The sequence below is a fragment of the Protopterus annectens genome, chromosome 5.part0 (assembly GCF_019279795.1).
Source record: "Protopterus annectens isolate FY-2018-M chromosome 5.part0, PAN1.0, whole genome shotgun sequence".
Lineage (NCBI taxonomy): Eukaryota > Metazoa > Chordata > Ceratodontiformes > Protopteridae > Protopterus > Protopterus annectens.
This window is the reverse complement of record NC_056735.1, coordinates 811,802,159-811,824,807: the sequence shown is the minus strand read 5'-3', so window position 1 is coordinate 811,824,807 and position 22,649 is coordinate 811,802,159. Positions and strand designations below refer to the sequence as shown.

At 35.9% G+C, this 22,649-nt stretch overlaps 1 protein-coding gene across 1 annotated transcript; it reads right to left on the bottom strand.

Annotated features, from left to right (window-relative positions):
* Positions 1-1,016: 1,016 nt before the first annotated feature.
* LOC122802196 (olfactory receptor 52K2-like) lies at positions 1,017-22,589 on the bottom strand. Its single transcript, XM_044071861.1, has 3 exons — positions 22,566-22,589; positions 6,488-7,439; positions 1,017-1,078 (listed from the first exon to the last, which is right to left on the bottom strand). Exons 1-3 carry the CDS (start codon positions 22,587-22,589, stop codon positions 1,017-1,019), a joined length of 1,038 nt encoding a protein of 345 aa, XP_043927796.1.
* Positions 22,590-22,649: the final 60 nt, after the last annotated feature.

Sequence of the window (22,649 nt, the reverse complement as noted above, 5' to 3'; positions counted from 1 at the left end):
AGTACACAAATTGGTCATGCTAGAAGTAACTATAACACAAGCCCCCCCCCCCTTACCAGCAACTAGACTAAAACCCTTCTCCAAGGTCAATTACAACCTCTTATGTGTTGGCATAAATAGCTTCATAGCCCCTCCCCCCACTGATGGAACAGACACCTATGCTGAGTTATACATCAACGATTTATACAAGCACCTGTACAAATGTATTGACACTGCTGAACCTGATAGAACCAAAGCAAGATCGTCAAGGAAAAACAAACCTGACTGGTGGACAACTGACATTAATAGGCTATACAATAGGAGAAAGAAATTGCTGTCTAAGAATAAAAAGGAGCAGTCTTATAACTGGAAACACTCCCTCCTCAACTTAAACAAGCAAATAAGACTCCTAGTCAAGTCCGTCAAAGCTAAATATGAATGCAAATTAGCTTCCCTACCTAAGGACAACCAGAAGGCATTCATAAGTTACATTTTTATCCTCAAATGTAAGGCCCAGATATGTCTGAAATCGTAGTTAATGGTACTGTACATCTAGAACCTGGGGATGGATCTACCTCATAACACCGATGAACAAAAACACCGACAATGAGATCGCCAACACCACAACACCAACAGCTGAAAGACACGAAAGTTCACATGCCCGACAAACCATAATCCCGACAGTCAACAAAACAAAACAAATCCATTTCCAAAAAACACACACACAACACAAGCACACCAAAAATCTTACAAACCTACACTAAACCTTACATACACAACTATCTATGCACTAACCTTAACCCAAACTCTAACCCTAAGGTCCGTCACTATCGCACACTTACCTTACCCACACCATAACCCTAAAGTCCGTCACTATTGCACACTTACCTTACCCGCACCCTAACCCTACAGTCCTTCACTAATGCACACTTATCTTACCCGCACCCTAACCCTAAAGTTTGTCACTATCGCATACTTACACAGTCGGGCTCATTTCGCATGCCGGTGTTTTCAGCATCGGGATTCTGAACTGTCGATTATTTCCATTGTCGGTCTTCCAGTGTCTGTCTTTTCATTGTCAGTATTTTCAGCTTTCGTTGTTCTCAGGTAGATCCCTGGGGATATAGCAAACATGCTGGCTGACAAGTTCAGTGAAACCTTCACTCTCCTGTCCCTGCCACTTATACCTCAAAACATCCCTAACACCTGTCCCCTGCCTAAATTAAATGCCTTCTCCAAGGCTGTGACCAAAAACACAACCTCTATTGGACCAGACAACATCATGGGTTGTGTTCTCCATGGGGTAAAGCAGGAATTAGCATCACCATTGAGCTTGCTTTTCAATCATAGCCTAAGCACTGGCATTGTCCCAGCAGAACGGAAAACAGCTACCATCATCCCTTTGCATAAAAGGGGTACATCCATGGACCCCAGGAACTATAGACCCATTAGCCTGACCACCCTTATCTGCAAGGTCATGGACCTTATTAACACATATATAGTAAATCTCCAAATGCTTGACCCCACAATGTTTGGCTTTGTCAATGAGTGATGATGCCTGTTAAACCTGGTGGACTTCCTTGAGACACTCACTAAATCTCTAGACAAGTGAAAATATGTGCATATAGCCTATGTAGATTTAGCCAGGCCTTTGATACATTCCCTCACTCAGGCACCATTGATAAACTCACCCAGCTGGGTATCAACCCATATATTGTCAGGTGGGTTGCAAACTGGCTTACTGGCAGAACTCATATGGTCAAAATAGTAGACTCCACCTCATCCAGCAGACCTTTAACTAGTGGTGTTCCACAGGGATCGGTTCTGGGACCCATACTCTTTTGAATATACTTCCCTGAAGTACAGGCTAAAACTAAAATACTGTGGCTGTCAAAGTTTGCTGATGGCTGCAAACTGTGAGCGATCCTTGAACCTGCTAGTGATGTCAACATCTTGCAAGAAGATTAATGACTGGTGCCAATGTCATGGTCTTAAACTTAATGCAAAAAAATGCATTATCATCCCCTTCATCAAGGGTGATGTTCCTGCAAACTACCACATCAATTGCAATACACCAAGCACACAGTCAGTGGTGAGAGACATACCTACCAACCATACCAAATTCCTCAGTAAATACCAGTTTTTAGGGCAAATTGTTGGGGTGCCATAAATTCCTGAGTGACCCCTTTAATCTCCAAATGTCCCTGTTTTTTTTTATTTTTTATTTTTTAATTTGTTCCTGATGTATCACATGCACAGAGTGCATGATGATGTCGCTTCATGAGGCCTAGAATGACTAGCTGCCATATATTCAGTTTAACTTGCAAACTCAGACTGGTCAGATGTTGCCCAGGTACGGCAAAAAAGACTGTGCTCCAGCTTAGTCATTATTGCTGCTCTGTGTGTGTGAGAAATGTGCATCACTGCAGGCAGTCTGCATGAATTCTGTTAAGGAAATGGCAATGGTAAAGAAAAAAACTTGCTTAGAGAAATAGCATCCAGGACCATTTTGACTATGTACTTAATTCTGCGAGTCTTGCATTAAGAAGTGTGTGTACTCATTTTACTTGAGAAGTGCTCCAATTACTTTTTTTATGTGGAGAGAAATGGCCTTATGTGTGAACAGCAACAGCATCTTTGCATTGCTGATTTACTTGAAAAGTGTGTGCACTGCTACAGCTCCAGTGTATTGCCTATGAGAAACATGCATCATGGCAGACAGTCTGAGTACAAATTCTGTTAAGGAAACGGCAGTGGTAGGCATAACCTCTCAACCTGGAAACATCATCAATCTGGACCAAGGCCCATGAATAATAGGTACAAATCTGTACACTGATTAACATAACATTTGCATACATAATTATGTAACCTTACCCACTTTATTGGAATTGTTGGATACCAACGTTCAAATGCAAACCAAAGAACAGACAACTACACTATGACCCCAGACCCTGTAGTGAATGGTATGGTAACCATTTTTTTTATGTGTAGCAATGATGTTCACTGGGAAGGGAGAAGATGATGGACCTTTGGATTTTGTTTTTGGTGATTTGCAGTATGTGGGTTTTGTTGTAAAAGTAGGGCATTTAATGGTAGGCAATATTATAATCTTAGCAAAATAATATTATAGTTTGCTAGGACCACCAAACATCATTCTCCATGGCCTATTGATCAGTGGCATAGTTAGAGTTTGTGCCACCTGGGGCTGTCTTTGAGTTTGCTGCCCTTTCACCCTCACAAAATCATGGTCAAATGCCCCCCCCCCCCACATACACAGGCCCTCCCCCTGCAGCCATTCCAATGTCACATTACTTGGCTATTTCACCTCATTTACCATAAACACTGTAATGTATATACTGCTTTACTTCTACAATGATTATTTGGATTTCAGTTAAAACTTTTATTTTTAAATTTTATAGCACAAAGACTAATAGACATCTGCTAAACAAAGCAATACAGTCTCACAATGAAAATAGATTAACTTCTCTGCCCTTGAAACTCACCTTCATTGAGACAGCATTGAAACCCACATTAAAAAAATGCATCTGGCCGGTGTTGGATAAAGACTACCTTTGGGCTGTTTTCAAATCATATGCTCCTTGCACAGGAAACATACATATGTTCATTTGATACACTATCGTGACTGTATTAAATTATATTCCTTGTATAATACAGCACACTTGTTAGAGCATGTTTTAAATGTATTGTTTTGAGCATTTTTCCAGTAAGTAATGAAATAAAATTCATGAACCAATAATGACAAAACTACCCAATTCAGAACATTTCCATCATAAAAGTCTACTCAAATGTTTACAATCCACCAATATCACTAAATATGCACAATCTGTACAGAAGTAAAAGTCATCTAAAAATTTCTACATTAAAGAGATCTGTAACTGATGAAGATGTTTCTGCTAGCAAAAAACTTTATATTTCATTGTTTCAGCTTCAAATAAATAAAGTGCCTGTTGCCCTTGAGGAATAAACTGCCTATGTTAAATTAAAAAAATATAACCTAGTAATATTGCAATAGAGAATGGATGGCAAACTGATAACAGGTCCATAGTTACTAGGTGTCTCCACCAAAGTGGACATTCTCAGGACTGCAGCATCCACTCTTTTTAAAAAGTACAACACAGTACAGTATCAGGAATCCTTCTACATACCATGGCAGTAGAACCCACAGCCTTCTACTGCAAAAGCCTGTACTTTACCTGTTGTGCTACTAACAACTCAAACAGAGCTGGCATAAGCAGCACTAAACTTCTCTCCCCCTGAAGAAATATGCAGCACAAGAAATATGTAAAAAGGCAAAATTTATTGGGGCAGGGGACAAATGCCTAAAACCAGGGACAAATTTTAAACATTACTTGTATAATCTTAGAAAAGTTGCTAGAATAAAATTGTTTGTGTTACCATGCATTTCCTGAAAGATAGGAAGACTGAAACTTAAATGGCTATCATTACTTAGTGAATTCAGTTTTCACTGATTTGCCAGAAAATGATACATTTTAAGAGGAACAGACCAAACGTATGAGCCAAACATTCCAGACATTCTTTGAGTAGAACTATGGACTTAACTCCTTGAATCACAATTGGTGGTGGTACGGGTAGATAATTTAAGCTCTTGCTCCTTATCCCTAAGGTACAGGGTTTGAGTCTGAGTAACCCTAACTACCAGTTCTACCTAATTGGGGCATTTCACAAACACACACACACACACATACACACACACACACACACACACACACACACACACACACACACACACACACACACACACACACAAATGCAGTTTCTCTCCTTAACATAATTTGTAAGTAAGCACTTCTCCCACATACGCACAAGTGAATGCTGTTTCTCTCCTTACTAGAATTTGTAAGCACTTTTCACACAAACAATTAAGTCAAAGTGGATAGATTCTGTCCTTACCATAATTTGTAAGTAAGCACTTAAGTAACATGAGCACACACATCCTTCACAGAATCAATTCAAAGTGAAGGCTGGATGTTGTTTCTCTCCTTACCAGAATTCATACAGACTGCCTTAACAGAACTCAAGATGAATGCTGTTTCTCTCCTTACTTTACCACTGCCATTTCCTTAACAGAAAAGCTCACACACTTTCAAGTAAATCAGCAATGCAGAGATGCTGTTGCCATTCTCACATAAGGCCATCTTTCTACAAATAAGAAAAGTAATTGAGCATTTCTCAAGTAAAATGAGCACACACACTTCTCAATGCAAGGCACACACATGGCCTTAACAGAATTGTCAAGTGAATGCTGTATGCTGTTTCTCTAACCAAGATTTTCTCCTTACCTTACAATTGCCATTTCATCAAGAGAATTCATACAGACTGCCTTAACAGAAGTAAGTTAAGCTGGATGCTGATTCTCTCCTTACTTTACCACTGTTGTTTCCTTAACAGAATTGGTACAGACTGACTTAACAGGATTAGTACAGACTGCCTTTGTTTCTCTATGCAGGTATCTCTCCTTGCCTTATAATACAATTTACACTCAGTATATCAAGTATGTATACACACATACCCCATATGCATAAAATGGTTACCTATTACAACCTCAAAAACTTAGATGCGTGAATACAGAAACGTTGATACATAGTGTGCGAACCGCAAAAACACCGAATGTCCTGAAGCACAAAATTAAAAATGTCAAATTGTCATAGTTGGCTCTTCTCTGGTATAGCTTGTTAAGGTAAGTGTTCAATAGTTATGGACCTTATGGTTAGGGTGCAGGTTAAGGTAAGTGCATACATGGTAATATATGTAAGCTTTAGTTTAGGGTTAGAAGTAGGGTTTTGTTAAGTGTATGTATGTGGATTATTTATTTTGTTTGGTTAGGTAGTACATAGCGGGTGGTGGGGTTGGCCAATTAGCCCATTCAACATTTTGAATTTCGTAGTTCAGGACGTTCTGTGTTTTCACGGTTCACTCAATATGTGTCGACTTTTCCATATTCGCATATGTGAAGTTTTGCGGTTAGAATATAGACTCGCATAAAATACCCATAAAATGGTGCATGTGTGTGTGTGTGTGTGTGTGTGTGTGTGTGTGTGTGTGTGTGTGTGTTTTAGCACTGCATGGGTTTTAAAACTGTTTTCAGCAAGCACATTTTCACGACTATTAACACGCTTCAGAGTCAAAGCTATGAAATTTTTATTCATGATGTTTAAGGATGTACTGTGAAAGTAATGCGGTTCAAATAATAATGCTAAAATTCTGTAGCTGCTCCTGTAAATAGGTAAGTCTGCATGTTGTATTTTCCTTGATTAGATTATGATAACATGAAATTGTTTAGAATGCTGGATTGTGCTGTCTTCAAAAGCTGCATATCTGCTTCGCATTTATATGATAAAGCATGTGTATTTGCATGAAAAATTGCATCATTTTAAGTTTTAAATATGTTTCCTACACAGATATGTTTGTAGGACTGTCTTCTACCTGTCTGTATGATGCAAGTTTCTGAAATGTTTTAATATGACATGCAAAATCTCTTTTGTTTTTATACCATAAATAAGTGGGTTTAGTGTTGGGGGAACAATAATGTACATGATAGAAAATAGCACACGAGTGTGTTCTGGTACCTTATCAGAAAAATATGTCAGTAATGATAAACTACCAGTGATATAAAATAATAAAATCACAAATAAATGAGAACTGCAAGTGCTGAATGTCTTCTGGCGTGCTTCTTTTGATTTCAAATTTAATGCTGCATTCACAATCCTGCCATATGAAATGCCAATCAATGCTGCGTCTGGTATTCCAACGAAAGCAAGTAAGATGAACAAATAATTGTCAGTGATGAGAGTATGGACACATGCAGAATCGAGAACAGCAATGTATTCACAAAAAGCACTACGGACAGGGCCTGTCCCACAATATGGCAACTGTCTGGCAAGTATAGGAATTGGCAGGACAAAGCAGAGACATCTGGCTAAAAGTAACAGAATACCCTTCATTATAAATGTTCTGGTTAAAATAGATGAGTATCTCAAAGGCTGGCAGATTGCAATGTAGCGATCATAGGCCATGAAGAGTAAGAGGGATGATTCCATGACTGCAGAAAAATGAATGAAGAACATTTGCGCAAAACAACTATCAAACTGTATAACATTTGAGCCAAACCAGACAAGGGCTAATATCTTTGGCAAGAGAGCAACACTTGGAATTAGATCTACTCCTGCTAGTATAGCAATAAAAATGTACATGGGTTCATGGAGACTGGGTTCTGTCACCACAGTTATCAGTACTGTGAGGTTACCCACCAAGCCAGTTATAAACATACAGGTAAAAGGAACAGAAATCCAGTATTGTATTTCTTGAGTCCCAGGAAATCCATTGAGGATTAATCCAGTATCTTGAATTTCACTGTGATTAACTGAAAACATAGCAGTGGAGCTGGAATGGACTTCAGCAGTGATAAAACTTTCAGTGCTCTGAAAATGAAACAATAACATATCATTGAATGTTATATTTTAATATCAATGAAACAAGTATTATGCAGCTTCATCTCTATGTCTGTCTGCCTTCTCTAGGATGAAATTAAACTACTCATTTCTACTAACTCATGTAATGTCCTGAAAACTTACCATGACTTGTTTTCCATTCCACAGGGAAATACAGAGATTTTTTTCACTTCTGCTTCTTGATGCTTTCAATAAATTTTGACCTTCTGATCAAGTAAGCCATCTGATCTATTATGATTATCTTTTTTTTTGTTGATACTGTGCATATTTCCTACTCTATTTCCTAGTCAAGTTTTATAAAATGTTGTCCCCCCCACCTTAGATTTTAATTATTAAATGGAGCAGGCATGGCTGAGAGTGTTGTCTGTCTGCTTATGGTTGCATTTATAGGCATAAGTGTGTGTGTGTGTGTGTGTGTGTGTGTGTGTGTGTGTGTGTGTGTGTGTGTGTGTGTGTGTGTGCGTGTGTGTATGCGGGTCGGGGGTAATGCACAGCCAGATACTATGAAGTATGCATTGTGCATCTGACTGCATATACAGGGATGACTGTCAAAACTGTACAGAGATGAATGAATCTGCAATAAATATGTTTCATAGTATGTTTATGGTACATGACGACACAGCAGTCATATTCTTTGATACTGCTGTACACACTGATACACACACACACACACACACACACATACACACACACACACACACACACACACACACACACACACACACACACACACACACACACAACGCACACAATGCACACACACATACAAATGTGATGTTGATTTCAATATTTGTAGTAATTTATTTCATATTTGTTAGCAAATTTCAGACATTAAAGAGCTGTTCTAAACACATTTGCACTCTTTACTAGCACAACTGCAAGCATAAGGCAGGATAGGCCATAATGGTGTCCTGCATGTATTTCTTAAATTTATAGCATGCAATAACTTCTATCCATTTATATCTTTCCCCTTAAGCTTAAGATATTCAATATTATAGTTTAAATAATGCATACTATTATATATATTATTTTAGAGGAAAAATGTAATATACTTTTTAACAGTTTACATGCACATATGGAGATATAGCAATTAAATTATTTTCACAGATAATTACATACACTTAGTAGCAGTTCTATAATTAAGTCTTTACTATAACAGGTCACAAGATCAGTGAATTTGGATGACTTCTTGATTTATTTTCCATATTTTGATGAATTAGAGACTCTGACTGAAGATGCAGTCATGGCAGATTAAACACTCACTTCAGGTAAGGTACCATTTGGAAGTTTTTCAGTCACATTCATTAATTTAGAGAGAGTACTGACTGGAATATTTTCACTAACAGAGTAGTTGAATTTCAAGAGCAGTCACTTTAGTTGATATATGCCTCACTTTTTGTGTCTTACTGACATTTTCTTTGTCATTTCAGTAGCCTGAGCTAAGAACAGTCCTATTTGAGATGTCTTTGATTATTCTTAAATGTCAGTTCATCTCAGACCACAATGTAGAGCCTTAGTTTACCAGTTTATTCATTCACAGCTGTAACTGCTTGATGAATGGATTCTGAAGTCTAGCTATCAAACCTGAATTAAGGATAAAAGCTGTTTTAGCTGATCTGTCACAATATATGCTTTTGCAGACCTTTATGCCAAGCTGACTTCACATTCCATACTTTCTCTGATTAAAGTAATACCAAACAGGTAGGCAATTTGATCTTATTTCTTCTACTTTTCATCAACACCTGAACACGTGACAGTCAAATAATTTATAATGGAGTGTTTTCCTAACCAGGCAGAGCTGGAGAGCAATACTGCATTGAATTGGCAGCAGAATTTTCATTATAGGCTGATAGTTTGAATGATTAATTCTATTTACTCACTGGTTTACTGGTACCCTGATAAAGAAGTTATAACTGAAACTTCCAGTCATGTAAGAATGAGTGAGATGCATGATTACAGATTGCTTACCATTACTGGATATTTGGAAGTCAAGTATTTCCAGACCAAAAATATTGCTTTCGGACATGTAATGACTGAATAATAGTCAACACTGATGAGATACTGATCAATACTTTACTCTATGGCATGAATTATTTATTTATTTATTTATTTATTTATTTATTTATTTATTATTTTATTCTCCTACTCTTGTAAAGCTTTAATTGGAACCCATTGCTAGTCCCTACAGCATTTTCTAACTTAGGTTCTGACAGAAATGCTAAGCAGCTAAACCTCTTAGTGTGAGCTCTTATTATTTAAGCAGTTAGACCTGCAAGTTATCAACCTGACTCTGACTGATTGTTTCCAGCCAGTAAAGCATCTGGGGTATTTCTTCCCACTTAGTTCGCCCTGCAGGCTCACTCCACTCCCCTACCCTGCCCCCACTTCCCAGCTGCCCCAGCATGTCTACCTTTATTCTTCCCTTTCCCCACCTAGCTAGCCTAATTACCCAATAGGTACTCTTCCCTCATTACTCCACCTAATTACAGCAGTCCCACTTAAACACATCACTCTGTCTACCTCCCTAGCAATTAAAGTTCTCTCCTCTTTCTTATAATAGTAAGAAAAGCTTTATGTCTTTCTAAACCCTCTCTTCTTCATAGCCATATCTCATCTCCTAATCTATACCTATCATTCTCCCTTTGCACAGATATGCTTTCCTTAATTCACTGCACCTCCAGGCCCCTTGCATCCTCCTTGTGTTCCTAATTTCCTTATACTATGCCAGCTCATATTCCTCCAATGCTTGTTCAATATTACCTACAAAAATAACCACCATACAAACCCACCTTCATACTCAATCTTACTCTCATTTCCATTCTATCTCCTCTTCGCTCATTCAGACTAACCCTTTGCACTTATTGCACCCTATAATCTTCTCCACCACAGCTAAGATACTGACACCTAAACTAATCTTAGATCTACCTAAACTCTTACTTTGCAAACTTTAATGGCTAAAGGATATTTCCTTTAACAACTTAGTCTTAGCTGGAGATATCCACCACAACCCTGGTCCTAGTCCCTCTATTAATAACACCTACCCCTTATCCCCTTCCTCCCCCCATAACACCCTAAAAATCTTTACTATCAATGCCCAGAGTCTAAACAACAAAGTTCACCAATTTCAAGCTTGGCTAAGCCATAACCAAACAGACATCTTAGCCATCTCCAAAACTTGGCTCAAACCCTATATCTCCGACTCTGAGATCCTGCCTCCAGGATTTCATACTCTCAGAAATGACCAATTAAATAAAAAAGGTGGCAGCACTGCCTTAGTCTACTCTAACCTTCTTGCCTTAATTCCCCTCCAAATTCTAATTCCTCAATTCAACAACACTGAACTTACAGCTGGACTACTAAAAATGAATAAACACAAGAATATCTGCATCATTACCCTATATATCTCACCTGGTAACAATATCTCTACCCTCGAAGATATCCTCCTATGGGCATCAACTGAAATTAACTATGAAACTTAAATTCTAGGAGATGTAAATATTGACTGGAATAAAGTCAATAGTCTCTCTCCCTCCCTGTCCATCAACCCCTATAAATTTACTCAAATAATCCTCTCCATCACCAACCTAACAAAATAAATCCCCCTGGATCCACTATTGATTGGATCCTAGCCTCCAGTCCAAATAAAATAACTCTGGCACAATTCCTTACACCATTAGCGACCACCACCCAGTTTTCATTCATTGCTCAACTACCCCACACCAGCATCAATACATTTGCACTCGCAACCTCAAGTAGCTTCAACCCCACAACTTTCTCAAACATTTTCAAACAAATGAACTGGCAAATTCTAAACACCCTTCCTCTTGACAATGCTATAGACTACTTCAACTCTGTCTTCCTAGACACTCTAAACTCCCTAGCCCCACTAAGAAACAAAAGGATAAAAACTAATACAGCTCCTTCACTATCCAAAGATACAAAACAAATTATGCACCAAAGGGACAAATTCTGGAAGCTTTACCAAAGCAATAAACTGCCCAATACCTTGCTCCAATACAAACAGCTCCATAACCTTGCAAAACAGCTAATCACTAATGACAAAAAATCCTACTATATCAAGCTCCAGTCCAATAACAATAAAAACACCAAGCAATTCTGGAAATCAATAAACTCACTTCTCAATCCAAGCTCTAAGAATAACCCCTGTCCTGACCCAAGTAAATCCGACCTTGAACTAGGCTCTGAATTTAACTCATTTTTCATAGAAACTATTTCTGACCTGACCAAGACTTTCCCCAACAATAACTCACCAGTCCCTCATTCTCCTCCATCTAACTCCCCTAATAACCCCCCCTTATGTTTGAGCTCAAACCTGTTTCCACTAACTTTATAAAAATACTTATGTCTAAACTTAAACCTTGCTCTAATGCTGCTAAAAATATTCCCTCCTACTTCCTAAAATGTGCTGATGATGGTATAGTTATCCCAATCAGCATCATTATTAACAGATGTATAAAGGAATCATACGTCCACAAACTCTGACACTCAGCTTATATTCTTTCTCTTCACAAAGGAGACAAAAACACCAGCATCTCAAAATTCTGCCTCATTGCTCTGCTCTCACCAATCTCCAAAGTCCTAAAAAAGTACATCCACATCCAACTTATGCCTTTCCTGACCCAAAACCATCTTCTTGCATCTACCCAACATGGCTTCCACCCAGGCCATAGCACTATAACTGCTCTACTCTCTTTCCTAGAAATGGTCAATCAAGCCCAAGATTCAGGACACTTGGTTTCTACTGTTTTGCTCGATCTGTCTAAAGCATTTGAAACTATTTCCCACAAACACCTTCTCTACCATCTCTAAAATCTTCATCTCTCACCAAACACTTTATCCTGGTTCTCCAGTCACCTATCAGACAGATCACAGGCAGTCAAATGGAAGAACTCTACCTTTTCCTTCTTACCTACCCCAACTGGCATACCACAGGGATACATCCTTGGGCCTATGCTTTTTCACATCTTCATCAACAACTTTCATACTAATTTTCCTGATGCCAAATCATTCAATAAGCAGATGATTCACCCTTAGTCTGCTCTGCCTCAAACCTCTCTGAATTGCTGACTAAAACCCAAACTGCTTTTTAAACTAACGAAAATTGTATGTGCCAAAACCACCTCTCTCTCAATGCAAATAAATCAAATATTCTACTATTCCCTCCCACAAAGACCTAATCCTACAACAAACATGCTTTCAAAGTCCTTAGTCATGCCAACTCACCTATAGAAGTGGTTCCTTCCGCTAAACTACTTGGCATTACCATTGACGAACACCTCACGTTTGATACCCATATTCAACAAAATATTAAGAAAACCCACCAAAAGCTAGGTATGCTCTACAGGAGCAATCTCTTTCTCTTCAACTCTACTAGGCATACTCTGGCCACTACTTATCTTCTTCCTTCCTTATTATACGAAGCCCCTCTCCTAACCAACCTGTCCACCTCCATAATCTCCAAACTAGAAAACTGCTACAAAAAAATCTCTAAATCTGGCACTAAATCCAAAAATTCCACCCATCATTGCCTTACCCTACAGTCTCTGAATTGGCTAGAACTCACAAACTACCTAGACTACCTCCAACTCACCACTGCACACAGACTTGTATTTCACCCAACAAAATGTCCAGCTCTAACAAATATCCTTCCCCCTTACACCCCGAACAGAACTTTCAAATATGAACATCAAAACTTAATTGCTATCCACAAACCCAAACGTCCTGCTGGCCAACATCTCCTCTCTTTCTCACTAGGAAAGAAATGGAATTCTCTCACTTCCACTCTAAGAACTATACCAAACTCAGATAAATTCAGAACCCAGCTTTTCAAACACCTGTCCACTAAATGGAAATGTACCTGCCTTTACCCTACCTAAATCATTCTAAGTGTATGCCCCCAGGAGGTTTTCTCCCAGGTTCCTAAGCTTTCTATAACTCCCATAGCTATTTTCCTATGAGTGTATCTAAGCTCTCTGCAACTCCTATAGTTACTTATCACATGACTCAACTTTGTAAATGTTGTAAATAGCATCTTATTTAAAATGAGTGTATGTAAAGTGTTTCCACATTTACTTTAAATGTGTGTATGTAAAGTGTTTCCACACCTAATACATATAGTGTTTGCTCAAATGAATCTGTATAACCCTTAAGATCAACCACAATGAATTTTGTTGACTATGCATGACACTGAATGCACATATTTGTAAACTGTTCTATATAATGTATCTTTTATACTTTTGTATCTTTTGTATCTGCACCGTATAATGTATCTTGGGGCTTTTCTCCCCGGGCCTCCACTGAAAATGGGTCATTTAGGCCCAGTGGACTTCCCCGGCAATCAAACTGGAAATAAATAAATAAATAAATGTCAAGTATTGCCCAAAGAAGAGGTATTTGAGAAACAGGTATAGCTGCTAGAATCTGAGTATTAAACAGTATCAAGGAGTCAGTAATAAGTCAATTGTCTCACCACAAAGCCTGAGAAAAGTTTCTAAAATCACTCCAAAAAGAATTTATCATCTTACAATCCATTATTATGTGTAACCATTAAGAACTTCATTACCTCCAATATTTCATTTTCCTGTTTTATATATTTGTGTAATTTTATGAGATGTAAGAAAGACTCTATTCAGAAATTTCCATGTATATTTTTTTCAGTAAAGTGAGGACATTTACTTTTCTGCAGATTTTAACAATAACTTTTTATTTAGTTTTGGAAATGGTCCATTATTATTTTTTGTTGAGAGGTTCCAGATTGTCATATCTGGTGTAACAAATTCAGTTCTAATAATATAATTGATAGATATGAATTCTACTTGGGTGTCCCACTACAGAATAGGGCAGTGACTTTTGGAAGAGGTTTAGTTTGAAGATCTAGTGATATTTTGATTTTATCCTGCATATAGTCTTTACATGTGTGTATATCTAACCATTTTCCTTGCTCTGTGCTATATTATGCTATTAAATAGTCAACAGGATGTATTTTATTTCCATTAAGACATATTAGGTTACTATTTTTGAGAGCTGTCATTGTGTTTGCATTAAAAGATACTAACTTTAGTGAATGCAATGGGGAATACCAGGATTAGTAATTCCTTGACTAAGTTATTTGAATTAATAGACCTTTTAAAGATTGAAAGGATTTGGTTAATAAAAGTAAACTTGTGTTTTTCATTCAGAACAAAATCTTTTAGAGCACAGTAGAATATAGTGATACCCAGTTTCATATGGCACTCTATGATAAGTTTATTGTTGTCTATTGATATTTTCTCATGTAAATATTTCCAGCAAGAGATATATGAAGAATCTAACCACAATATTATTTTAATAATTACAGCATTAGTATGTAGCTCAGTGTTTGGAAACCCAATGACACCTTCTTCCCAACTTTTGACATGCCAGTCTAAAGATACTCTTTGTTGTTTTAGGGTACCATAAGAATTTAAGTAAGATAGAATTTATTTTTCTTACTGGGGGAGGATTAATGATTGACTATAGTACATGATTTTTGGTAAAATTATCATTTTAATCAGGGTGACTCTATATTCCATAGTAAAGAATATTTTGTTCCAATTGCCTGTCAACTTTATGATTTCATCCATTAAGTTTTTTATAGTTTATAAATATGAAATCTTTGTTCTTAGATTCAATAGTGATACCTAAATATTTAATTTGAGAATTTTCCCAGTTAAAAGTTTTATATAATTTTAACAAAGTAGTTATTTTTGTTTATCAGCAATGTTTTAGATTTATTATGACTACATTTCAAACCTGAAACATTTTCCTAGTAATCCAAGGGTTTGAGTATATGATCAAACAAGCATTCTATGTCAACAGTATATCATCAGCAAAAAAGCTGGATTTTTGATGAACAGTCTTCATTTATTTTGAAGCCTTTAATATTTATGTTAGCTCTTATATAGTTAGCTAGTGGTTCTATAGTTAGAGCAAATAATAAAGGGGAAAGAGGGCTCCCTTGTTTTGTACCTTTTCCTATATTAAAGGGTCTAGATAGAAAGGAATCTATCTTGACAAAAGATACTGAATTGCTATAAAGTGTTTTAATTAATGCTGTAAAACTAGAGAAAAATTATATTCATTTACTATTTTAAACAAATTGAAAGCTTTACTAGTATCTAGACTTATTATTTATAATTCATTTTTAGTTTTATTTACTATATCAGTTATTGAAAACACTCTTATAATATTATATTTTACTCTTCTGTTCATTATAAAGCCAGCTTGATCTTCATTTATTAATTCCGGGAGCATATGGTTTAGTCTTTTTGCTAGTATAGACATGAAAATGTTGTAGTCTATATTCAAAAGTGAAATAGGGAGATAAGAAAATTATGATAAGGATTTTTATCTGATTTTAGTGTAGGTGTAATTATATAATACAGGATCTTTATCTGATTTTATTATAGGTGTAATTATAGAGGATCTTCAAAAGGGAGGGAATAATAGAAGAGCTTTTGACTTCTTCAAAGATGTCCAATAAGGTTTTGAAAATATTATCGGGTAGGAGTTTATACAAGTCTAGGATGATACCATCTAATCCTGGACCCTTGTTGGTTTTGAGACTTTTAATTTGGTCTTTCAATTTTTTTAAAGAATAAGACTTATCAGTTTACTTTTTTGTTTATTAGTTTATTTATTATGTATATTTTATTTTAAAAAGCTATCAATTAGTTCATTATTATCTACGCTTGTCTATGTTTTATTATTTTTTTCATAATATTTACTAAACATTGTAATATGTCATTTAGATTTGTTATTTTGATGTTTTTTTTCCTCTTATTTTATTCATATTTTTTGATCTAATGGCTATTCTATGTAGATTCTTTGGGTTTACTGAATAAGACTGTAATTTATTTGTTTCCAGATTGATTGAGATCTTGTGTTGAAGTATTTCCTGGTATTCCTAATTCAGCTTTTTTAACTCCATATTTGCAGCATTGTCATTGGGTTTTAGGTTTATCTATAATTTGTCTATATTAGATTGAAGAACAATCAAGTCCTTGCCCCATTCTTTCTTTTACACATATGCCAGTGTTTAACTTTACCAAATACATAGGTTTTAAGGTGTTCCATAATCTAGCAGCTATCACCTCCCCATTGCTATTAAATTCCATTAATTGATTAATTTCTCTCAATAAAACAATCATTAAAACATTTTATTTTAATTACATATACAGGTAACCTCTGACAATAAAATAAGATATTTGAGCTAAAGGTTAGAGTGAATATAATGGTATTATAGTCAGACAAAGGGCACAAGACTATTAACACATCTTCTGTTTTTGAATAAAGCTCATTTGATAGAAAACTTTATCAATATTGGTTTATGTTCTATATCTGAAGGAATAATGTATATACTTTAAAGAGCTTTGTAGTTTTAATTCTAAAATATTCCTTATATTCATTAAACTGGTTACCTATTACAACCGCAAAACTGCAGTTGCGCGAATACGGAAACCTCGACACATATTGAGCGAACCGTGAAAGCACTGAACATCTTGAAGTGTGAAATTCAAAATGTTGAATCGTCATAGTTGGCCCTTCTCTGGTATAGCTCCTTAAGGTAATTGAGCAATAGTTATGGACCTTCGGGTTAGGGTGCTGGTTACGGTAAGTGCATATATATAGTAATATATGTAAGCTTTAGTTTAGGGTTAGAAGTAGGGTTTTGTTACATGTATGTATGTGGATTATTTATTTTGTTTGGGTATAGCTCCTTAACGTAGTTGTGCAATAGTTACAGACCTTAGGGTTAGGGTGCGGGTTAAGGTAAGTGCATACATAGTAATATATGTAAGCTTTAGTTTAGGGTTAGAAGTAGGGTTTTGTTAAGTCTATGTATGTGGATTATTTTGTTTGTGTAGGTGGTACATAGCGACTGGTGGGGTTGGCCAATTATGCCGATTCTACTTTTTTAATTTCGTGGTTCAGGACGTTAGGTGTTTTCGCGGATTGCTCAAATATGTGTCGACGTTTCCATATTCGTGTATGTCAGGTTTTGGGGTTATAATATAGTGATTTAATGCTTTACTGTAGAAGATAGTCTGACTTTCTTCTCATTAGAGGTGTCTTTATTTGATAAAATAAACTAAAGTCTCTGGCTATCACCACAATTCCTTTTGAATATAACATCATAATATATAGATACTTCCTGGCTGTTTTAGATCCTATTTCAGGAATCCAATAAGTATTTATGAGAGCATAATGATTTTTATCTGTTTCTTTTGCCACAAATCCCAGCTTACCATTCTTATCAGAATAATTGTGAACTATTTTAGGTAAACCTAGTGCTTTCTTCCAAATGAAAAGTATACCTCTTCTTTTCAAAGTAAAATGAGAACCTAATGGAATTAAATATTCCTTTATTTACAAACTGCCTAAAGCTTCGGTCAAATGATGTGTTTCTCGTAAGAAGACAATTTATTTTATTTAATTATTTATTTAGTTGACATTTGTTTACCACGGTGGTCTGACTGGGCCTACACAAACCATTTTCAGCAGAGGCCTGCAGAGACAAGCTCCACATACAGTACAATACAAATACACTATAATCCAATCCAATACAAATGATATTAGAAATCCTAAACAAAAATAAGTTAAAAGAAACAAATTATGTTACAAGATGTTACAACATATATTACACATCTAGACAATTCTATAGAGCTAAAAAATTATAAACAATGATAGTCACTCTCACCATGCATGATATAGGTAGTGTCCAAAAAATAGTGCATAGGTAGTGCAATGTGTGATATTGACTGTTGTAGTACATGAAAAATAGAATGTTGGTTTCAGTTAGGAAAAATAATAGCCAGAACGTCTGTGATGCTGAAAGATAGTGAGGGATCTAAGCAGTACTTAAGGATACGGTATAGAAACAGAGAAGGAGTTATTAGAGCCTTAGGATTTTGCAGACCTTGAGGGATTGAAATGTGACAGAAGAGGAGGAGGATAAGGCTAGTGTGGAAGAAGAGGAAGAGCTGAGCACTAGGCAGACTTTATGCAGGAGCAGATCTATGTATTTTTGAGATGATTTTTTTTAAGTGACTTTGAAATGGGTGAGGCCCGGCATAGACTTCGTAATTAGAGGTAGTGAATTCCAAAGTATAGAGACAGAATATGAATACAGAGAGTGACCTGGTTTTCTTGTGGGTTTTGAGATAGCTAAGAAATGTTTGTCTTCTGATCATAGAGATCGATTTGATGTGTAAGGTCTAATTAAATTGGCTAGCACATGGCAGGTAGTAGGCTTGAAAATCAGGTTGTGCAAGGTAGATACCTGAATAAAGACAAGTTGGTTGGGGAATTCAAGCCAGTTAAATTCCAGGAGTGGTTTACAGTGGTGTGTGTTATATTTGGTGTTTGTGGCAAACTATGCAACTTTGTTGTAGCACTGTTACATCTTGCTTAAGGTAGAAGTTTGTAAGTTAGTTAGGCTAAGGGCACCATAAAAAAAGGGAGGGATGGTAAATGTTTTTGCAAAGGTAGCTTTGGTTGCTGCAGTAAAGAAATGTTTATTTATATATGAGTCCCAGTTTTTTGATGAGTTGTCTTTATATATTTCTGTATATAGCAGTCAAATGAAAGTTTACTGTCAATGATAACTCCTAGAAGTTTGGTTTCCTTCACCGTTTCTATGACAGTGTTGCCAGATGCAAGGATGTTAAAATGATCAGTGACAGGGGAGGTGTTTTTGGAATGAAAGAGTACTAGTTTCTTCTTCTTTGGATTAAGAAAGAGTTGGGCATTTCTTAGACACCATTCAGTTGCTGTAAAGGACTGTTGAGATTTTGAAAGTAGTTCTGGTAGTGATTGAGCAGTACAGATTATGGTGGAATCATCAGCATATTGAATGAGGGTCCCAGTGTGAGAGGCAGTGTCAAGGTTGTTTGTGAAAATGTTGAAGAGTAGCGGTCCTAGGATGGAGCATTGAGGGGCTCCAGTAGGGTTGTGTAGAAATGGTGAGAGTTCATTGGACCATTTCACTGCTTGTTTACGATCCTTGGGGTAGCTCTGAAACCATTGTACTGTGTTATGTGAGAAGCCTAAGTTTGACAGTGTGTTCAGTTGTAAGGGGTGACATACTGTGTCAAAGGCCTTGGAGAGATCAAGGAATACTGATGCTGTATAGCATCCTGCATCCCTGGCCATGTTCATGGTGTCTGTAAAAGATTTTGAAATAGCAAAACGAGGGGTAGACAATGAAGATGCTGAAAACTCCACTCTTTTCAAAAATTTAATAGTAAGCACTCTCATTAATAACAATACCATGAACATCCCCAGGTCTGAGATCTTTTCTGAACAACTAGTTAGCCAAATGAAATAGTATTGGAATGTGTTGGAAAGGAATGCTGACTTCTTACAAAACAAAACAATAGGATTTTCTTTCAGAAGAGGCAGGAGCATAAAAGATTTTCTAATCCATGAAAAATTTAGAATGCCCCATATAACAAATAAAAAAGAGGTGAATATAAGGGGCACATGTATTTGTGAGAAAGGTAGTGTATGCAGATATGTAGTGAAAAACTTTACATATATTAATGGAAAGAAATTTCATACTAAAAATGTATTAGGTTGTAACACCGAAGGAGTAATATATGGCTTAAAATGTCCTTGTGAAAAGTACTATGTGGAGGAAAGCAAAAGAAACTTTTCTACCAGGCTAAATGAAGATGTGAGAGATATAAAGAAAAACAGACAAACAAGCCCAATAACAACACATTTTAATGAGTGCCACAATGGGAACCTGGATGGGTTACAAGCAACTGTGCTAGATAGAGTAGAAGTGAATAATGTTATGACTACTTTTGAAGTTAAAAATATATTGAGAAGAAAAGAAATTATGTTAATTATAAAATTTGATACATTGAGCCCTACAGGCTTGAATCAGGAATAAAGCTGGAAGTGCTTGTTATGATGTTATGGCAACTAATTGTTTGAACAATTGTTTTATTGTTTTATTGTACAATCGTATTAAGGAATGTGTATAAAAGTAAGGGATAAAGGAGATGGAGTTATACTCTGTTAAAGGCTGTAATAGCTCAGGCGGTAGAGAATTTTGTGCAAGTTTTATAATAAAATTTTCATTTTGTATTCACTGACCTTTTGTTTGTGGTGATTATTTGCTTACTATTTAATTTTGGAATAGAGTGGAGTTTTCAGCATCTTCATTGTCAACCCCTGGTTGTTATTTCAAAGTTGTGTGTATGTCTCTAATGTTTGCAAAAGATAATAGGGCTGTAGCTGTGCTGTGGCTAGGTTGGAAGCCATGTTGGGTTTTTGTTAAAAGATTGTTTTGCAGTAGATATTGCATTACCTACTGATGGATACCTCTCAAGAATTTTGGATATGGGTGACAAGATGCATACAGGACGGAAATTGATTGGTTCAAAAGAGTTGCCTCCTTTGTTGATGGGGACGATGTGAGATTGTTTCCATATGGTAAGTACTTTTGATTCAGATAAAGACCTATGTATAAGGATACTGACTGGGTAGGTGATGGAGTTAGCAGCCAGTTTGAGGAAGTGTGGTGGTAGATGATCAGCTGAGGTAGCACAGGGTTTTAGTTTGTGTAGACATTTTGTAATGGTGTATCAATATCTGCTTTATGTAATGTTAAATACTTATTTAAACCGTTTCTTTTTAAAAGGTTATTCAACCCTTTAACATTTAGTGAAATACATTTATACCTTGGCATCTTTCAGAAAAATGGTTTAAAAACTAAAGAACAATGGTTTGGCACAATGAATACAGATCTAATATATGTGCAACTTGTTATGGATAAACATTATAAAACTAGTATTAAAAAATCTAACTGTAAAATATTTTTATTCTCTAACATGGAATAAAAAAGCCCTTTTCTGATGAAAATTTCATAAAAAAACACACGTTAACAACCACATAGCTCTACCTAATCACAAATCTTTGCTACTGCTTATGTGGATATAATAAAACAACATGAATAAAATAGAATACACTCTTACTATATAGGTTACCCTTCTAACAGACATAAAAAAGAACTAAACAATTAGCTTAATCTTATAACATCACATTTTACATAGGAAGCCACTTTACTTATAACAATTGCCTTATTTCAAGTGTGTTCATATTACTTACTTACTAATATGTTATTCATTACTTCCTTAAAACACTATTCCCCTAATTCTATGACTTTTAAATATCCTACCTATAAAATAAATAATACATATATACATAGTATACTACATTGACCATTATAATTTATTACTGAATTTTATTTAGGGTATGTGGGATAACCTTTTACTTAAGCAATCCTGTATATTGTGTATAAAAGCTTGCTGTTTATGTCAGTGTTATCAAGTATCTGAAATAAGTGTTATCTTTAATACTGACAATGTTAACTGGGTATACTAGAATTAAATTCTTGTTTAGCTAAACTTAATTTAATTACCCGTGCTTACATTTAATTAATTATAGACAGCCATATTGCATACATATATTGTCACAAGGTTAAAATGTTATTTATTTTTATGCAAGCTATACTACCATGGGATTTCAGGTTTGTGTGTGCACTCCCCCTTCATCTCCACACTATCATACAGAACTATACATTTCACAGAGCTACGTGACCACATACATATGTGTATCTAAATCTCGCCTTCTCCATATAGTTACAATCTAATGTGAGCATGCAAGCATAAACATTCACACCCACATCTAGTAATCATCATAACATAATATAGGACAGGCTTTTAAGGTGTCTGTTATAAATCTGGAATGTTGTGACTTTAAAAAAAAAAATGTTAAATTTATGTTATTTTCATTCAATGTACTAACAGCTTATACTTTGTTTAATATTTTATACAAAAAGAAGTCATGCAGCAGTTTATTTTTACAGCTGTTTTAAAAATCAGTAAAGCTGTTGTTTAAAATGAGGGTGGGGAACCTCTATGTATTAAAAAATAATTAAAACTTTTTGTAACTTATAATGTATGCTGACCTTATTAATAAAGCTTTCACATAATCCCTGTAGAGCAGCACTGTATGGTTTATAGAGGCTGCTTTTCAGTAACCTACCTTCAGAGATCTCTTGTGTACCATGTTTCTTCCCCCAAGTCTTGCAGTTCCTATCACAAGTCTCCTTTAAAAGAAGCTTTTGCT

Bases quoted from the DNA above. Each gene is read 5' to 3' on its own strand.
- LOC122802196 (XM_044071861.1), bottom strand. From the start codon at position 22,589: ATGGTACACAAGAGATCTCTGAAG. The intron at 7,440-22,565 runs GTAGGTTACTGA...TTTCATTTTCAG, and splicing joins TACACAAGAGATCTCTGAAG to AGCACTGAAAGTTTTATCAC. The intron at 1,079-6,487 runs ATGTCATATTAA...CTACCTGAGAAC, and splicing joins AAAAACAAAAGAGATTTTGC to AACGAAAGCTGAAAATACTG.